Genomic DNA, 21,468 nt, shown 5'->3' with positions numbered 1-21,468 from the left:
CTCAGGTATAATTGAGCAGTGCTCCGTGTGCTTGTGGGGGTTATATTTTTCAATAGTAACATTCCAGCTCTTTGATTTGTCACAAAAGGATTACACTAAAGCATCCACAGGTAATTGCATTCACCAAAGATTTGCTCAGGTTGCCGTGGACATTGCATAGTATCAGTTTTTGATATAGAAATATACATTTATCAGACACCAGTGGGTTTTCTGAAATCAATTTATTTTTGATAAAAAAACGAAGGTGCGAGTTATCTGGCAAAATAAATTAAACAGTTACATCATGCTATAATCAAGTATGTTAGGAGTAACACCAAATTAATGCTAAAAGAACCTGCTTCACCCCCAAAAAAGTCGCCTAACCTCGATACAGTGTTATTTGTCCTTGTCACTTTTCATTTACATAGTTCTTATACTCTTACTTTTTTAATTTTTTTTTTAATTTTTTTTTTAATAAGCTTCAAATGTTAATTATGTATTAATATACACTAGTCAAAATTAAATTCAATGAAAAACGTTTAGACTATTGTAGTCGAAACTACATTCAATGAAACATTTGTCACTGAATTTAGTTTCTTTTAATATTTATAAATGTAGCAGTATTGAGGGTTTTATAGTTATGGATGTAATAATGTGCTTCCATGTAATTATGCTGAATGAACCCCTCCAAAATCTAAAGCACCATTAATCTGGGTCTGTTTGTTTTGGCTGAAGTGAAATTGTGTGTCAATCAATCCATCCTTTATCGTACCTTTATAGAAAGACTATCCAGGGATATAAAACTGAACAGGTCAGTGCCTTATCCTGAAAAAAAACCCAAATGAAAATAGGCACATTGTGGCAGGGCTGAGGCCTGCCCCTGATAATCACCTGCCTTTAAAAAAGGGCAGGAGACCCAGCCCTTTGTTCTAATGTTTAGTGCGATCACTGTGTGTGTTAACAAGGATCCAAGTGCTCAGGACAGGGATTAGTTTAGGATATTGTAATAAATAAAGTCCCCCAGTTTATTTAGTAGGAGCAGCGCTGAGCCACTGGATGGGAAACCTTTGTTTTTAGCTGTTTTATCCGCTGTGTTTTGTTTTGTGTTTTTGTAATTATGTGCACGTTTGTGTCTATCCTACCATACTAGGGCTACCATTGCTGGTACCCTAGTGGCGCCAACCAACTACTGCGATTGCCTGTGTAAATAATAAAACCTGGACGCCTGAGCGGCGCTTTCAAATACAAACCTTCTGTGTGTCTCTCTCTTCTCTCAGCGGATACCCGCACGGCAACTGAACGCCCCTGTTACACACATATAGACATATTGGCCTGCTAGTTTAGACATTGGTCTGCTGTATCGAGTGTTTCCGATCATTCAAGAGAGTTCTTCCGTTTTGAGTGGAGTTAAGACCGATTACCTCTATCTCATTTCTTTTTCACAGCCTAGAAAGCTTCTTCTGAAGTCTCACTGGGACCCCCATTAAAAAAGAGACACTTTTTCTCAAGGGTTCTTTCCTAGTGAAATAAATCAACTGAACTGAATCTGTCATACACTGTCTTGGAGTAGAAACTCTACTTGGAAAGGTTGCTGACAGCCTGATACCAAAACAACTGGGCTGCCAAAACAGTAGTGCTGAAGACATGTGTGATCAACGAGAAGAGCTGAAGATATGCACACAGACAGCTATGTCTGTGACAGTATGTATATTTACAGTGTAAAAGCAAAAAAGGATGGTCAGCTGGGCATCAGCGGCTTTGCCACCAATGGGCTTCTTAGCCACTCAGTGGATCTCTGGTGCTAAACCACTTTCTAGTCATCTTATGATTGTGTATGTGTGTGTATAAATACATTCAGAACAATTGAAAAAAGTATTTCTAAACAGCTGAAGAAGGGCTTTTACCCGAAACATCCTGAAAATAAAATATTTTTTAATCTTTTAAACTTTTTGTGTACATCTTTTAAAAAATCTTTTCTTTCATATGCCTTCAATTTTGTAGACTGCAGTTTTACATATATATATATATATATATATATATATATATATATATATATATATATATATATATATTAGCTCAGAGTCAGCTGCCCAGCATTTGGATATGTTGTACATATCTTCCTCAGGGTAGCATATGTTTGAATCAAAACATTGGAGGTATTTATAGGTTTTTGACGGCATGATAATGACTTGTTATTGTTCATATTCAAATCCATGATTTACTCTTACATGATGTAATGGTATTCTATATATTGTGACATCATTTTACTCCTATCTTTAAATCTGTATTAACACTAATTAACATTACTTTATATAAACTTATATTTATATTCTCATGCAATGCTGGCTCTGAGGTTCAGCCTTGATTTCACCTCCCCAGCATGTCAGCATGCACAACTTTTGAATGAATGTTGTTTATTTATTTATTTATTTAAATGTTATATATTTATTGGAGTTAATTAGTTCATTCTTTCCTGTTGAGTCCCGCTGGCATAATCGTGTTCAGTCTATTCATCCATTTACTTTCTTTTATTCTTCTATATGTCGCATTGTCTAATTTTAGCTGTTCTAATACTACAAACTTTACATCATTTATGTCATGTCCTTGACTGGTGAAGTGCTGTACTATTGGTTCATTAATTTTCTTATTTCTAATTAATGAAAGGTGGTTCTGAATTATTTTATATAAAGTTGTTCCAGTCTCTCTAACATATTTTATTTCATCACATTTTTCACAGGATATTCCATAAACAATATTGCTATTTTTACAGTAGGTATTAGTTTTTAGTGGATATGTGTTGTTCTTATGTTTAATTATATTTTTACTATTTGTCCATGTATTTACACACTTTACATGTAGTATTGCACATATTTGTAGAACCTATTCTGTCAATTATTCTTGTATGTTTACTGTGAATTAAAATATCAACGAGGGTGGCGTTATAGTGAACACACACACAGACCCAACCTTCTATGTTTACAATACATTCAAATGTTTTATTTTGTTAGTTATACAATTACAGTATCTCAGGCCATTTTAATAAAACATGAATCTTTTTTTTAAAACTACAGTACTAGTTCTTAACAAAACATTAGGTCTACTAGTGACGTTTTATCATCTTTTCCCATCTGTATGAAACATACATGGTTACTTTTGAGGAACAGTTTATACTTAAAAAAATAAATACATAAAAAATAAACACTCATTTAGTGTCAAATCGCCCAAACAACAATTCCATAAAAACAAAGCGTACGATTTCTTTTTTTTTTTTTTTACTGTACTGGTCATTTGAACGTTTGTGGCACGACTATAAGCCTGCTGAATACTAGCCCCCGTTGAACGATGCCATCTATTTATTTCACAAAGCAATTCAAGCTCAACAGCATTCATTTTTAAGCAGTTAGAAAAACTGTTGAGTATGTACAGGCAAACACTTTTCTTAAATGAAAAGTAAAAAAAAAAAAACTATTCTACTGTTTACAAAACTGATGCTTTAGTTTAAGTCAGCCTTCATTTGTGCAAAACTTGCACGTAAACCAACAAACCTCTTACCATACTTTACTGTGGTTTTTAAAAATCACTTATTTTAGACTGTGTCAAGCCCGTTTCAGGTTAAACAAATCGACCAGTTCCATCACGGTAAGCCATTTCTTTTTATCTATTACAATGTCTCCAATTGTCCTTCGAGTAACAGAAGTTGCGATGTCTTGCTTTCTTATTTTCAGACGCATACATGCAGATTTGCTTCTTTTGCTCTGGTGTTAAATGTAGGGTCGACTCGCCATGTTGTAATTTCTGTTTTGTTTTGGGATCTGTTGATGACATTGGTATGAACGTTCAGGTAACAATGAATTAGGAAATCGAGTCAACGGTTAACTGCATAACTTTGTTGTTTTAATTGGCCATGATTACAGTGAGGGAAACTACAATGCTGATATTTACGTTTGCTTGGCTTGGGAAGCTGACGGATGGCGGACAGCGGGGTGGCGATATAATGGGTACAAATAGCACTGTTTTATATTGGTGACATTTGTTGAGTGCTGTACAGACGTTCTATGTCATTATCTGTTTCTCTGAGATATGAATGTACCAGCTTTACATCTTTTTCTTTTTAACATAGTCTCATTATTGAACATTTCTGTACTGTGGGTGTTGTCGAGTGATTGAAAATGAGACATTTTGTGTTTGAATTAGAAGTGATGGTCTGGAGGAGTCAAATGGGTCAAAGTTCAAGTATATTATCACTTTTTTTATGTGTGGTGTTATGCCTTTTTTTAGAATGGCTCAGGATGCAAATATAGCCTTCATCCATGTATTATTATTTTTTTTATATATTCCTTTGTAGGATGATATTATGTATAAAACACAATAACATATTTTAGCTCGAAGCTTTGTACAAAACTAGTCATCTTTTTCAAGTTCTGGGCCAGTCTAGATTTGCCTGATTGGATGTGGACGAGTGCCGAAAAAAACTTCGGGATTCACCCAGAAGACCTTGGTGAAACTAGATTGGCCCGGGCAAAACTAGACTCGCCAGACCATTGGGTTTTTCCCTTAACATATATTTATTGTGGCAGGGCAGAGCCCTTCCTGTAAATAAAGAGTTGGGGTTATGTGTTTTGATGGTGGTTGGCAGGGATGTAGTTAATTCCTATCCCTGCCAAATACATGTGAGAATGTGGCTGTTCCCAAATTAGATAATTGGTGCTAATTGGGAACAGCCACATGATATAAAAAGGGAGGTTTTTGCTGCCACATTAGGAGGACTGCCAGGGAGCTGGTAACAAAGGGAAGTACTGTGTGTACAACCAAAACCTGACTTTTGGAGCTTAAATGTTAAACAACTGTGTGTTGTAAGTCTCTGGTGGTGAGGCGAATGCTTCAAGAGGTAAGAGAAAACCAGTGAAGGCTTTGCCCAACCTGGTAGTTTAAAGGAGTGGTTTTGTTGGGAAAATGGCTTAGCCATCCCAACCATTTAGTTAAGGAAAGAAAAGTTTAGTTATTGCTCCCAATTGGAGTTTGTTTATTAGTTTTATTTTTGTGTGAATAATAAGTGTGCAGGAAAGCGCTAAAATACAGATTCTGTGTCTGGATCACATACTTTAAAGGGCACCAACCCAGCCTTGGCTGGGGGCTATATGGCAGATGGTGTTAGATTGGGGTAGCACCCCCTAGTGACCCATCCAGGAACTAAAAAAAAAAATTAATAAAATAAATAAATAAATAAATAAATAATAATAATAATAATAATACAAGAAAATGGAGCGTAACTCAAGCCCTGCCAGGATCCCTACTTCCTTGGAGCTGGGAATGCTGATGAACTCTTTTTGTCTGCCCATGAGCAAGCTGAGCTAAGTCAGCTGCGCCTTGGTGGGCTTACAAAAGTTTTATGGGACTGGGTCTATCAGCACCGAGGACTCCTTGCAGAAACCGAGCAAGAGTTATTTTTGCCAGAGCTGCGGCGGTGTGTGGCGCCAAAAAGGGAAGAGCCCAAACCCCACCAATTTTTTTTTTTATGGGGGGGGGGGGGCAGTTGGGCTACAATGGACATTCTCAACAGCTACTAGAGACGCTGTTGAGAGAGCTCCAACCAGAGTGGGAGGAGCCCGAGTGTCCAGTGCCCAGATGGGGGGAGCCTAAGGGTCCAGCGCCCAGAAGGGGGGGAGCCCGAGCGCCCACAAGGGGTAAGCCCGTGTCTCCAGCACCCTAGAGGGGGAAGGCCACGTGTCCAGAGCCCAACAAAGGAAAGCCCAAGTCTCCAGTGACCGAGGGAGAGCAGCACCAGTCTCCAGTGACGAAGGAGAGCCACACCAGTCTCCAGAGACAGAAGGAAACTACCTGTTGCTCCCGCCTCAACTGCTATAGGGAGACTACCTGTTGTTCCCGCCTCCACCGTCAGAGGAAGACTATCTGCTGCTTCTGCCTGCATCACCAGAGAATCTGGAGCTACCTTTCGAGGTTCCGCTGCTGCCGTCGCCTCCCGAGAGTCCGCTACTGCCCTGTCCTGCAATGCCTAGGGCTGCAAAGCCTGCATCATCTGGGGATGTCCGTTTTCCATTGCCTGGGGATGCCAGTTCGCCATCGCCTGGGGATGCCAGCTTGCCATCGTCCGGGGATGCCTGCACGTCCCCACTCAGGGATGCCTGCATGTCCCCACCCGGGGATGCCTGAATGTCACCTCCTGGGGATGCCTGAACGTCACCTCCCGGGGATGCCTGCACGTCACCGCCCAGGAATACCTGTACATCACTGTCCGGGGATGCCTGCACGTCACCTCCTGGGGATGCCTGCACATCACTGCCCTGGGATGCCTGCACGTCACCGCCCGGGAATGCCTGTACATCACTGTCCGGGGATGCCTGCACATCATCTCCTGGGGATGCCTGCACATCACTGCCCTGGGATGCCTGCACGTCACCTCCTGGAGATCCCTGCACATCACTGCCCTGGGATGCCTGCACGTCACCACCCAGGAATGCCTGTACATCACTGTCCGGGGATGCCTGCACATCACCTCCTGGGGATGCCTGTACATCACTGTCCGGGGATGCCTGCACATCACCTCCTGGGGATGCCTGCACATCACTGCCCTGGGATGCCTGCACGTCACCTCCTGGGGATGCCTGCACATCACTGCCCTGGGATGCCTGCACGTCACCGCCCGGGAATGCCTGTACATCACTGTCCGGGGATGCCTGCATGTCACCTCCTGGGGATGCCTGCACATCACTGCCCTGGGATGCCTGCATGTCACCTCCTGGAGATCCCTGCACATCACTGCCCTGGGATGCCTGCACATCACCTCCTGGGGATGCCTGCACGTCACCGCCCGGGAATACCTGTATGCCACCGCCTGGGGATACCTGTTTGGTACCACACGGGGGTTTGTGATGTCGACCAGCAGCAGTAGCGCTGCTGGAAATTGTGGGTCCGGAGCCCAAGAAAAGGGAGCCACAGGCTACAGACAAGGGGGGGGGAGGTGAGGAGACCACCTCCACCCGTTGCAGTTTCACTGGCACAGTACGCAGAGCCGCTGCCACTGCCGGAGTGTCCCACGCTGAGGGCACCATTGCCTTTGCTGGAGGAGCCAGCATTCCCCCTGCCAGGATTGCCTTGGCTGGAGGAGCCAACATGGTCGCTGTCAGCATGTCCACTGCCAGACTTGCCACTGGCAGCATTCCCCCTGCCATGATTGCCCCTACCGGAGAAGCCAGCCTGTTCACTGTCAGCATGGCTGCTGTCGGTGTTGTAATCAGGCGGAGAAAGGGTTAACACACTCCAATTAGTTTCCAAGCTCAATACACTTAGATTACCAGCATGCATACGCTCAATAAATAATACTTACGGGTCTGTTCAGGACATCTATATTGCCATAACTGGTGTGAAACATAACCCGCATTCTTCTACATATAGTCATGTGATATAAACTCAGCTGTTATGATTTTCTTTTTTTCGGGGAATAGAACAGAACAGTGAACCGAAAGATTTATATCTGTTAATGCTATTACCATATAATAGGTTTAGTGTGCGTCTGGTTTACCTTGGCAACATGGGGACAAGTTTACTATGTGTAAACGTGTTGGTTTTTTTTCAGTTTTGTGACACAATTGATATGAACTGGTTCCAAACTCCGGGCACATAATTACTTTAAACATCCTAAATGTCGAGGCTGTCTCTTTCCAGCCCAGGCTTTATCTTTTAAAATGAACTTTTTTTTCCCCCTTCCAGTTTGTCTGATTACACAGGGACCCTTAATCAAACTACACTCGCTTTTCCAGACCCAAGGGGCAGTGTTTCTTAAGCGTCTTGTCAGACTGCGTTGCAAAACAATCAATCTTGCCTGTGCACCCTGGCTGGCGGAAGTGCCACAACACAGAGCATGCGATACCTTGCTTCTGCCACAAAGCCTGGGTGACACGAAATAAAAAACAGTTCTGCGAGAAGCCAAGGCGGCAGGGTTATGAATATGCAATTGCTCTCATTGGTATTGTGGCTCGGGAGCAGGGACCGACATGCAGTGGTGGTATAATGAATCTTCTCTTCATTCACTCACATGAGGCTCCCTTAACTTCCAAGGGGAGTGAAAATACACCCCCTCCCTGTGTACCTTAATACATTGTGTAATGCATCTCCTCCTAGCGGATGATGAGTTAATAATGCTCACATCAGAATACGACACGCAAACACCTTTTGACTACAGAGCTGGCTCTTTAGTTAAATGGTCAGACATTCGTCTTTGAGGTTAGCTGCTAGCATCCAGCCCTTATCTTTCCATTCAGTTCAATGGGCTGAGATACCAATTCATTACAATTACTACATGCTGTATAAAAAAATGTCAGACGCTATCCTAAGAACTAAAATGCTTCCCCTCTCTCCATCAAGCACCCAAATCCAAAAGCGCGTGGCCATGTTTGAGTGTGCATGGAAAGGTTATATAATGAGGTAAGCTTTCAATTAAAAACGTACACAAAACAAATATTGTCTATTAAATATTGCCTATTAACTTTGAGTAGTTAGTATATAATTATATGCGCTCTTTTATAGATAAGTGCCACCATACCATAACACTACAGCATTTGTCCCAGGACAGAAGATGAGGTAATACCAGCATGCATACATTAAATACACAGCTGTATGTAAATAGTCACCCCATAAAAGTAAGTTTAATTAACTGCCTTTTAGCTTTTTTGTATCAGGTGTCAATAGTGTATTGATGGTATAGATGGAGGTTCCCACACAAGACCAGTGTGCAGGAGTCTTGAAATGACCCTTGTGTAGGCTGACAGCTGGCCTGTGGAAATGTATCCTCTGTGTCACGGCACAAAGATCCACTTGCCAAGCAATTACAACTCCAACACATATTTACTAAAGAGATTCAAACTGGGTGAAAGGAAACAGAACCTGCTTGATGTCACCAACACCAAAAAAGATTTACAAAATGATTGTGTTGTAAGCAATAAACAAATACTGTGTATTACAGATTACAAGACTATATATAAATCCAGCACAACCCTAACACTCTATATTTGCAATCAAAATCATTATCATTTGGTAACACTTTTGATTTTTTATTAAATTTTTTTACTGTTTTTATTTTTTCTTACCTAAAAAGGTTTAAGAGGGACACCATTTCAGGTGCCAGGTCATTGAAATGACCGAATGACATACAGTATGACTAGTGGTATTTATTTCCAGAGCATGTGCTCTACACAGGTAGCATGTGAATGATTTGCGGAGTCCTTACATCCAGAGCACTTAATCCAGTCCACTACTTGAGGGCCATCCTCATGTTTCAGGGTGGGTGCCCCTGTCCATTTCATACCTCTGATATTCCCTATATTTTGGACATCATTCTTAGAGTTAAACTCGAAAAATCACGTCACTGGACTTTCACAAGTGAAGTGCTTATATGATTTGGGCTTTTATCAATACCTAAAAAAAATGATTGTTTTAAATACATGTTGCTAAAGGACAAAAGGCTCCAAGGACTTTGTGGGCATACTTTAAATTCATGCATTTGTGTTGACAGCACTCAACAAGCTAGATTTCCAAAGCTCTTTATTCCAAATCATTGTTAGCAATATATTTTCAGTGACTCACCTAGCAGTTATCACATATTATCAAACCAGAACTAAACAACTCACACATTTTACTTATGAGTTTATAAACAATCAAACATTTCTTTTTTTCATTAAGGATACATTTCAAACATCTAAACAGCTTCTTTTTTTAACCCAGATAACAAACCAGAGATTTGTTATAATGTTAATGTACACTGATGTAGTTATCCTGTTAAATAAACATTAGAAAACCCTAATTTTCTAACCATTATTCACATCTTATAAGACTACAGATTCTTTAGAGGGGGCGAAGCCCTCCCACCCAACATCGTAGTCAGTGGGGGCCGCCTCTTCTTTTAAAGGTTTAGGAGGGATGACTACAGAAAAGAAACTCCTAATTGAATTAATGCACAGGATTGTATAGCCACAAAAGGCAGGGTCTGTTGTTCACAGTACTGTAAAAGTTCCATGTAGTGCAATGGATAACATAACGAGCATGTATTCACAGCTTGTGGTGAGAGAGGGGACAAGCGTTTCAGCTGGTTACTGTCATTCATGTGGGATGAACCAAAGAAATGCACTGTTAAATAAACAAGTACATACATAAATCCAACCCCCTCCCCCACAAAAAAACTACAATGCCTGGAACATGTACACTGTTAAAGAAATGACATCAAGATGGAATAATTAGGGACGGGAAAGTATGAAATAAAGATCTGTGACAAGTTTGGGTACATTTACAATGAAATTAATAAGTACCCAGTACAAATACCGTACACATTTTTAAACAGTACCAATAATAATGTTTGGATCACGCTGATGTCTGCTAAGTTTCAATTAATAGAAGAGCTTGTGATTTACTGGTAGGAGGGTTTGGCCACGCTAGTAGGGATAAATAATGGGGCACATCAGTCTCAGATTTCTATTATGAAGTAGACGACACAGGCATCTTTAAAGATAGATGCAATATATGCATTTTCTTTGGAAATGGCAGAACAAAAAGAGTCTATGGTACAGCAGTATACTTTTTTTTTGTATTACTGATATGTGCAACATTTTAAACAGTTAAAACAAGCTATGAAAAACTAAATTTGAATACTAGACATTTAATTGTCACCAGTATAGCATGACCAGGCCCATATGTAAGGCTTTGTCATTATACCCTTTAAAATGTGCCCCTTTAAGATGTGTATCGTACATTTAACTAAGACAGCATCTTAAAATGGGGGTGTACAGATCCTAGGTTATTTTTTAAGCCGTAAAATAACATGAGGAATCTCAGTGATTTTAAGGAGGATTTCCGCAGCTGACTTGAGGGCCCATGTGGACCAGAAGAGTTAAAACAGACCAACAGCACACCCCATAAAGCTGATTTATATGATTTAAAAAGATGTGCATCCTTGGCAAGCTATGAAGGATAAGAAGTCCTCAAAGGGAGGTATGGGCCCATTCCCAGTTAAAAAACCTTTTAATCTCCAGTGGAAATGGTCCCAGTGCAAAAAAAAAGAGGGCCCTGTGTTATTTTTTCTCTGATTTGTTTTGGCTGGAAAAAAGACTTGGCTTACCTCCTGCCCTGTCCCCCAGGAGTACATGTTCCCATCATCTGAAACAGATATAAAAATAAACAGTAAGAATAGAAACACAATTCATGTTAAAAAAAAACAAAACAAGTATCAAGCATGAACCCCCGGCTTAAAATAAATGCAGTTCTGACATAAATGGCTCAAGTATCATACATCAGACACTTGTTGCCTCTCTTGGCCTTAGTGATTGCACATGACTGCAAACAAGTCAGTGATAAAATCTATAGAAAGATGAAACCAATTCGGGGCTTTTTAAAGATCATCAATCACCCTTGGTGAGCCCTCGTATTATTTGTTCAAGTAAAGCCTCACTCTTCCATTTTATGGACATCATAAAAGAAAACCTAGCTCTTTAGCTACCAGAGGAATTCATTTTTTATGGGAAACATCTTAGGAGGGTCCATTCACATCTAATGTTATAACAAGCCACTGAATTATTCCATCTTAAACTCTGCATTTCTCACACAGCCTATGATAAAGCACACAGGTGGAGGAGGGTGGCAGGATCTTCTGTCCACAGCGCTTTCTCTGTCCTTTGCGGATACATTTTTACATACAGTCTGCAGCAGAGGGTGGTTGGGTTGCTTTGCACCCTTGTGTTGGAATGCTCATCCAAGAGATATTAGAAGTGCTCTAACCTTGGCTTGTCTTCAGTCTATGTTAAAGATGGATTTATTTGCCAAAGCATTCCTTAACCATTACCTGGGACTTTTTTTAAAAGTTATTATTTTTATTTTTTTGATTCACCTGGCAGGCAGGACTCATTTTAAGTACATAGTTTGTTATGGGCATTGAAACCCATTTATACCAACATTCAGTAAAGTTTATTTTAGGACTCATGAGTTACAACTCAGACTTTGCAGTTGTAACTCATGAGTTACAACTCAGGCTGCATTCTTCCTCTGAAATCTTTGAAACTGGCAGTAAGTATTGAGGAAAGATTATATATCCCCACAAAACCATGACCTGCCTGGCTGTTAACAGGTCTTACACCCTGTTGACAGTGTTAATACAGATGTTTTCAGTTGTTTTTGTCCAGCCTCTAATATCACTAAATTATAACACTTGGTCAGACATGTGCAATATTGATGGTTTTCACTTGGGCAGGTAACATAAATAGGAATTGTCAGAATTGGCGTGTTCCATCATTTATTTGTAAAAATGCATATCCTTCCAAAATGGTTGCCTGCTTACAATTTTCCCTCCAAATTTGTAAAGTTCCATGTGATGTCATTAGAGTGTAGTGTGAAAACAAAAGTAAACTTTTGGTTGATACAGCAACTGATTTTTTTTATCGTACAATAGCTACATTTTGAAGGGTTTTTTTTAACCTTTATTTAAACACTAAACAAAAATGGGTTGAAACAAAAGGAAACTAAATGAAAGATTTCTAGTTGAAGGTTTCTTTAAGTTTACTACATACTCTGCCATTCAGTTTTTTTTAAAGTTATGAATGAATAAATACATTCAGATTGTTTACAATTGTGTGGGTGCAGAGCTCCATATAAAGTTTTGTGTCTTTGAGTAATTTATTCATGGATTTTGACACTGTGAGTAAAATGTAGTTTTGGTGAATAAATGCATAATTTCCTTGAAGTCATGAGCACTTTCAATAAATACTCTACATCATTTAGTGCTAACTTATAGGGTATGCATTAACTACAACCTTACATTTTAACTGTGATGTTACTTTGAATTTCTGTAGAAAAACTTGTTTTACAATAAAAATGTGCTTTTAGTCACCCCAATCAATATGGCTGTGAAGCAAATAAACACAGAAACAGATTTTTTTTTATTCCAATGCTGCAGATGGAATATACGTAACAAAAGGCCTGTGTCGCACATACTGTATATTTATAAAGAATCAATAATATTGTATTCCTTATTGTTCGCCTTGCTATAGCAATATAAAGCAACGCGACTCTCTCCAGGCACAATATTGCATTTTATTATATATATATTTGCCTTTCAAAAATTCGGCTGACAGATAGGAACATTGGTAGAATAGATTGAGGGGGAATAAGACGGCACAGAGAAATCCAGAATCCAGTTACTTTTTCACCCGTCACAAACACGCATTGCAAGTGAATGGATTCAACCGTACGCTTTTCTTTGTTTTTCTTTTACCCCGAACCTATTGGTCACGTGTTATGCACCCTATCTGGAGCGCTGTGTGGGTGTGTTGTCTATGTCTGTTCATACAGGAACAGCAGACACTATTGCTGGATATATTACATTTTATTACAGTATGCCACAGGCATTTCGCATTATACTAATGAAATGTAACTTTCTGAAAATCAGTCTACACAGAATAGCTACCAAATCAAAACCCTTTAGTTCCTACCACTCCCTCAACACTCCAGTATTAATATCATATCTCAATTTCAAATTCCAGCACAAACAGAGATTTAACACAATTGTGTGTCAACACTTTACCAAAGCAAAAATACTTGTCATACTCTATATTGTGACCACATGAGAGCTTGTGATACCACATGTAGTGGTTAGTTCTCTTTTCATCTGACAACTCATGCTTTAATTACCACTTTCCAAGTGTCAGATGACACTACATACTCCTACAATAAAGAGCACTTTTATTCTGCCAAATAGAGAATTCAACCTGTCCGTCCCCTTTAATGAGAGGTTTCCATGTATTCTGTCAAAAGGATCAGATTAAATTACTTTAACTGGTGCTGGATGAGAAGTGCTCCTGCAGTACAGAAAGGTAGCAAGGTATTCCCTCTGATTACCACGCTGTTAAAGAGAGACAAGGTTGTACAGAGAGCCCAATGGGACTCTATGGGGGCACAGCTCGATCCAGTTTCAATAGGGGCGTTTACCTGGACCATATAAATCACACAATTAGGAATGCTGGAGGTTCTCAGTGGTTTAAAGAGGAATAAGATCACTCTGTTGTTGCTTTTTTTTGTAGGATTGTACACCTTGTATACAAGAGGGTCCTAGAACCACAGCAGCAATTACATACAGTACATTAACTCAACACATCATACTACACAGCATCTACATAATGCACGTCAATACAGCAGTTAGGGACAATAGCAAAGTGCAACATTCTGAAAATACCTAGGGTTTTAACTCCTAAAAGATTGCCAGGGCTGTGGCTCTTTGAAACTACATTAAATGTGTTTGTGTTTGAAGGTTGATTTTGTAGGTAGGGTTTTAAATTTCTGTATCACGGAAAGTGACACAGTATGGGTGGCTATTGAGCCAAAAGCATATGGCAATATAACTGGGGAACCGATTACAAAGAATTATTAAAACAATATAAAATCTCAAGCCCCTCTCTGCTAGTCCAGTTTCCAAAGATTCGATTACATCTTGTATTACCAAGAGAAGGCACAGGAGGGGTGACGATAAGACTGAATTAAAACAAAAACGGGTTGGCTAAATAAATATGTCTGACTCTTGATAATGAAATATGAATTACTAGTCTAATGGAAGAACATCTGCTGGTGAACAAGTTAGGTGACAGATCTGCTTTGCTGCCTTCTGTGCACACCATGTGAACAGATCATAAAAGACAGGTTCAACTGCACAGATTAACTTATACAACAAGTCAATCAAAGAATCATGAATACATTAACCTCACTTAGTGCCTTATTAACAGAAAACAATAACTTTTAGCACAATCACTTTTTTTGCAATTACTATTGGAAAATTATTATTATTATTATTATTATTATTATTATTATTATTATTATTATTATTATTATTATTATTATTATAATAAAAACAAGTTCTACACCTAAAAATGTGTTTTGTTTTACTAAAGGAGTTTGTTTGCCAGGGCGTTTGTAATAATTATTATTTAGCATTATTATTTAATTATTGACTAAAAGCCTGCAGAGACTCTCAGTTTGCCACTTCTAGTTTAGCTTTATGTACACTTCATCAGAAAGCAGACTTTGTTTTCTGTTGCTATTATCCAAAGGCAGAGGCATTTAGCTGAAACGTTTGGCAATGTGACTTGTTATAAGCTTTACCTTAGACTCTATAATTTGAGTGTTTTTCAAGTTATGGATGTAGAGAGATATCCATTTACTTGCACTTTGAAACCAGCAAGCCATTCCTCTGTGTGTTACTTTGTAAGCCAAACTGACATGCTCCTGGTATTGCTTTCAACAGTAAGTGATTACAAAATTACAACTTCTTTATATGAATCTGATCTGACCCGAATTACACAACCCATCGAAAGACTCTCCATGGTAATTCTTTATTTGGATTACCTGCCTGGAGAGAGCCAGGCAACCACAATTCACTTTAACCAGAGCAGATTTAGCATTGGCCAGATTACTCAGATTGCTGTAACCTGATTCTTTTCAACAAGGTGTTTCTAAAAACCTGTGTATGGGGAAGGCGTGCAGCTCTGGGGTGGCAGTGAAGCACGAGAGGAGGTTAAGTAAGTGCCCTCGGTCACACAGTGAGGGGCTGAGCCGTATTCAAACGTTGGGTCTTAGTCTCTCTTAGTCCTTTGCTTTCAGCCGCCTGCCAATTGAGAAAAAAAGGACAGTGCAAAGTCCGTCACTCAGCATGAATAGCGCGGTCTGTGTTTAGAACTTAATTCAGGAATGAAAAAGACTCGCCTCAGCAATCCCTCAGCAGCAGCCGGCTGGTTAAACCTCCTTAATGGTCCGGCTCGTACCAACATTTCTGTTGAAAACTATAATTTGTTACAACCTGTGCTGGGGTGACAATTTCATCTCGTGGAAGAAACAATTTATTGCAGTCTTTTCGTGTGCCGCTGTTGCCGTTGCCGTTGCCTGCTGCTGCTGCTGTGTCCAATGCTGGCCCCACCGCCTGCTTGTTAGACCTGACAGCAGCGCTTTAGCTAACAAAAGGCCTCAGCAGCTCGGGGCAGCCCAGGAATGTCAAAGGGTTCACATTTCACATGCAGATGTGTGACCTTTTTGACCTTTAGCGGGAAGGTGCATCTGATCCCAGAATAGGAAGAGAAAAGCACTCAGTTTAGAAACCTGCTTTGCCTACTTGACCAGTTTTCATAAAGCGTCAATCAATCCCACTTTTTTTTTTTTTTTTAGGTTCCATTACTATGTAAACAACAAGGCCTACTTAAGTTAGTAAGACCAAGAATCTTGCTGTATGAGCTGTAACAGGATGGGCCCTCTTCATAACGTTTTGGCCAGTAAATGCATTAAAATCTACCAGTATGCTTTATATTTAGGTCAATTAAAAAAACTAAATTCAAATAAGAAAAAAACAAATGACTTTAAGGTGACAATATAGGTGTATCCATCTCATCTTTCTCTGTTTTTGTTCAGTTGCTAGCGTGCGCTGCCTGACTGTGTAGCACAACGCACTATTTCAATTTACTTCCCTGGAAATCCATGGTCATTCACATACGTCAGGCCTTAAGCGCCTGTCGATCAGGCTCCAGAGAATGGAGAACAGTGCAGTTAACGAGTTTTACAACATTTCTATCAAGAGAAGCTCTTTAGCATAACTGACTCTTAAGGGGTCATTATACCCTCCCCTAAAAATCCATTTTAAAGGGCATTATTTAAGGAAAATAGAAAAACGGTTCACTTCCTTTAAAAGAGCTAAAAAAAAAGACAAGAAAAAAAAGAAAAAGTCCTTCAGAGTCTGGTGCTGTAATCCTCAGCTTAGAGCACCCCTGAGAGCACTTGTGGGAATTAGTGAAATAATGAAATATTTTGCGGAATGTCTAGGTAGTTCTTCTTGCTGCAGCGCCGGGTTTATCCACTGCAACGTATTTATTTTCCTCCTTTGTAGGAGAAGAGAGGCAGGCATCTTTGTCAGAGCTGCCTGTGCTTCCACACTGCAATGGAGGAGTGTAACATAGATTATAATGAAAATGACAGCTCTGTTCACTGTTAGGCATGCACGGCTAAGGGCTAACTATCACTCAGCCCCTTCGAAGCTCTGATTAAAGTGGAGAGGCCCAGCCTGCCTCGGATTTGCATTCATCTCTTGCGGGTTCCTGTAAACTCCCTACTTGAATATCACTGTTGCCTTGTGCATTAAAAATAGAAGAGATCAATGAGACCAAATAGCAAGTTTTTTTTTTTTTTGTTCTTTTTTTATTTAATCCTGATTTATGAATTGTTCATCAGTTCAGATTCCTGGCCACCTGTGGAGATCAGAATATCTGCTGAGCTACTAGGAGAGTCTGCAAGATGAATACTCTGTTACCACTAATTCTTTCAGAAAGGCCACTAGAGTTAGCTTTTTAGAATGTTCCTTGTCTTCTATCTGCCTTCTGATATGACATTAAACAGACTTGCAATAGGGAGACACAGCTTTTAAAATTACAGAAATACATGAAGTGATTTAATTTACACTATATTCAAATTTAGAGGTAAATCGTGGTAAAACACAGGCAAGAAAATCACATGTAAGTGAAGTAAAAGCACACTAAAACATAATGTAAGTATGGGGAATGCTTAAATATTAGGGGCATGTCTTCAGCTAATGCATTCATGCATGCTTGTGTGGTGTTTAATATAATATAATTAGGGCTTCTGATTTATGGTGTTTTCTTCTGACTTTTCTGCTCTCCTTTAAAAATTCAATTGATACCTGTTGCCATTCGTTTTTCTCAGTCACAACTGAGAAATGTGTTACTAGTAAAATTGATATAATTTATGGGCTTTAAAGTCACAAGTCGTACTTTTTAATTTAAAAGCATAAGCGACTCATCTTTATGTAAATACAGTTACACATTACGATTGTAATAAAGTGTGTCCAGCATAAAATACTTAATTTTTCATTATAGTTTTGATTAGATTAGTCGCTTATTAACATGTTGCAATCTTGTTTGTACGGCCTGCTTGTAAATGAAAAATTAAGGCTTGGCCGATTTAAATGCCAATTTAGTTGTTTCACAGAAAAAAAAGTTAATTAAATCAATTTTACTATTAACACATTTCTCAGTTGTGAGATACACAAATGGCTTAACAGGTATCAATTGAATTCTTAGAGGAGAGTATAAAAGTCGGAGTAATGTATTTGTCCCTTTTTTCATATCATGATTTCCAATTAAACTCTGGTGGCCCTTTATTTTTTGTTTTTATTTAATCCTACAGTGCACCAAGGCAAAAAAAAAAACACCTTCAAAAATCTATTTTTTTCTACAGGAAGAAGAGTCCGATCTTTTTTCAGTCTCTAGTTTCCAAGTACCAGAGGGGTTAAACACAGCAAAGGCTTTATTAATGGGCATGTTAGAAAGTATCTAAGTCAGCTTTAACCCTTGGCAGAATGGGTTATGTGTTACAGATTACTGAAATAAACCTGGGCTGTCAGAATATTTTGTTGAGCTATTAACTTCATTAAGCTGGTAGCTCTGCAGGCTTCCTCGGGGGGAATGTCATTTGTTTTCTTTACTCATTTTGTAAGAATGGACAGAACAAGCAGTGCAATCCATTGCTGGCTGACAGTGTCTAAAACGCAGAGCTACAGTAGCAACACATAGAGAGGCAAACAAGGACCGGGGGAAGGTGTGAGAGTGGATGTACCTGAACCTGTGTGAACCAACCTTGGGAACGTTTTAAAGAAAGGGCCCCAAAGCTGGCTCAGTCTGGTGCACTCATTGGTACCTTTATTGTAATTTAATGATAAGAAAAGCTCTAAATTGATAAACAGCAGATGTGACTGTGTGCACTTTGCTTGTACAAGTGGCAGGTTGGTGTGCAGTCGAACAAAAAAAAAAAAGTATGACATATCACTGGGCTGCAAAAAAAGTGCTATTTTCCACATCGTTCATCACTGTCAACACTTTACAGAAAAGAGTCTCTAACTGCAGTGTAGCAACCTAGCAATTAAATGCACAACCACAGGTGCACATATAGTGTTTTTACAAAAGACACTAGAAAATAATAATAATTTAATTTGGTCATTAAGCATGTTGTTACATAGTAACTACACAACCATTTGTTTATTTACTGTGCTACTACAGTGTAAACACAGCCTGGTTAGAGATACCAGAAAATACATACATGTGGTGTATTTCTTACTTCTTACTAAATATCATGACATGTTTTACTGAATCCTAAGGTATTAGAAAAGGAGGCAAATGAGTTTAAATGCACCGTTAATACCAAGTATTTACCAAACAGATTATAAAATGAAACGGACCACAAAACTTAGTACAAATATAGTAGTTATAATAATAAAGTGTATGATGGATGAACTAATAATAAAAGCAATATTAATAGGAGGTTGGTGAGCAATCCTAACACCAACCCCCCCTCGAGCCCCTTCGTACACACAGTACAGACAAGGGAAGCAGCTCAGCCTGAGGAAAGGCAGCACACTGTATGAAAAAGCAATAGACACGGGTGCTCATCCTTTTTCTATAGCGGAGGTTACATAATGATGACATGAAAGGGGCAAGTGAAACTAGGTAACTAGGAGACTCTGTAGCTATGGCAACAAACAAGGAGTTTATGTCAGAACAGCATCGTTAAATTACACATACAAAGCAGGAAGAAGCTAAAGATAATCGCAATCACTTAAGCCAGGGGGCTAACTGTGACATTGGTTAGTAACCTTGGTAATAAAACAAAACAAAACAAAAATGTGGTAGTTCTATATTGTTTCAAGTCTTGGAGTAAATACATATATGGAATTCTTAGTCAATATCTGTGAGTACCTTGTCAATAAACCATCAAATTGTAAAATACAAATAGCTATTAACAACCTCAGTGCACACATCCTAATACATATGCATCACAGTAATTTTAACTATTACATGATTCTGAGAGCTCTCCTGACACCAAATGATACAAAGTAAAGCAACCCGAAGAATACATTAGTTAAGAAACTCTGATAGTCCATGCCCATACCAGCTATTAACCTATTTTACACTCAACTAATTATAACAAACCAGCTAACTGCTGAGGGCCTTATATATTGGTATTTTGTTAAGCAGCTCCACTCATGATGTCTGCTTAATTGTTTCCTTGTAGTTCCTAATAAATTACCTCCAACGTGTAAACACTTTCTAGAAAAATAAATAAATACATAACTAAATAATAAAACTGCAGTGTTCCTCATTCGACACTGGTATGCACTTCAAGCGAACAAATTAAAAGAGTGCAAAAATAAAAGGCAAGCCTGCTGCACTTGCTTTAAGACAGCACATTTGCATTTGACATAATTAGTGGTAGGCACATCGAGCCGGGTCCGGAGGGAGTCTCCAGATAACTGCTTCTCTTTCTATTAGTGTTTCAGTTCTGAATGTCAAAGCTTGCACATCTTAATTTCGGGGGAAAATAAGCTCAATTGAACCTGCGCTGCTCTAGTTAAAAAAGAAAAAAAAATGAAAAAATCTCCTCAGATAAAAAGCAAGTGGACACCAGCATAATGAATGCAGTTATTAAATTGTTTCAACTGAAAGAACCCCATTCTTACACATAATGGGAACAATTTATCCCTACTGATCGGTCTGTCTCTTCTTTCTCCACTTTCTTTGATCTCCCAGCATATAGGCGTGATGTGTCCTATTGAACAGCGAATCTGGGGCAATTTTAATGCTTTTGTACCTCACCAGTGCTCCATTTTTTTCTGTTTAAAAATAGCTGTTAATTATAAGTGCTGTTTAAATGTCTCCAGCGACCCAGAAATGCAGGTTGGAATGAGACAGATTGTGTGCTTCATATAAAACAGCTCGGCACTTTTTACAATAATGGCTGCATTAAACATACCCAGCATGGCGGGTGCAACTGGCCACAGTGGGATAGTGCTGGGTAGGGTATCTGAATTTAAAAAAAAAATCTTAATACAGGGGTAAAACATTTAAGCTGTGAAGATGTACAACAAGCTATTGTCTGGGAAAATATACATCAAACAGAGTTTTACAAACCAAAACTCTGTTTTGTTCTTCTTTTATTTAAGGTAGCCTAGTGGTGACTGCTGATAATTGGGATACAGGGAACCTGAGTTAAACTCCAGCCCTTAGTAAGTGTGCCAGTGAGCCGGTCAGTGGATCCCTGGGGCTTGATAGATAAAGTACTACCATACTAATGAATGCATAGGACTGTGATGTACTTTGCAGTGCACCAATGCTTTATGAATGTGGCTGCTTACCACAACAGATGACTGTGTTATGTTAGCTATTCTTTTTAATTATCTTGGTGATCACAATGTGTCTGAGCCAACAATACCAGCTCTTGATTTCACAAGCAATTCATAAAACATTTCCAGGAACATCTAATGAACCATTCATGGGAAATGACCTTCAAAACATGACTGGTTGATAAGGGGAGACCTCAGAACGTTCATCCATCAATCAGAAAGCTCTTCACAGGGCACTTCCACATAGTAGATGACCACGGAACATTCAGATA

The 21,468-nt window shown here is 39.2% G+C and overlaps 1 protein-coding gene across 1 annotated transcript in view; it reads right to left on the bottom strand.

Annotated features, from left to right (window-relative positions):
- The window catches only part of LOC117404139 (uncharacterized), a 428,486-nt gene that overhangs the window by 27,215 nt on the left and 379,803 nt on the right, over nt 1–21,468 (bottom strand). The window contains exon 8 of the mRNA XM_058987371.1: nt 11,105–11,142. Within this exon, the coding sequence (XP_058843354.1) occupies nt 11,105–11,142 (38 nt within the window). The remainder of the gene's footprint in view (nt 1–11,104; nt 11,143–21,468) is intronic.

Source organism: Acipenser ruthenus, chromosome 2, assembly GCF_902713425.1.
Source record: "Acipenser ruthenus chromosome 2, fAciRut3.2 maternal haplotype, whole genome shotgun sequence".
In the NCBI taxonomy this organism is placed as follows: Eukaryota; Metazoa; Chordata; class Actinopteri; order Acipenseriformes; family Acipenseridae; genus Acipenser; species Acipenser ruthenus.
This window is presented reverse-complemented; position numbering and strand designations above follow the sequence as displayed.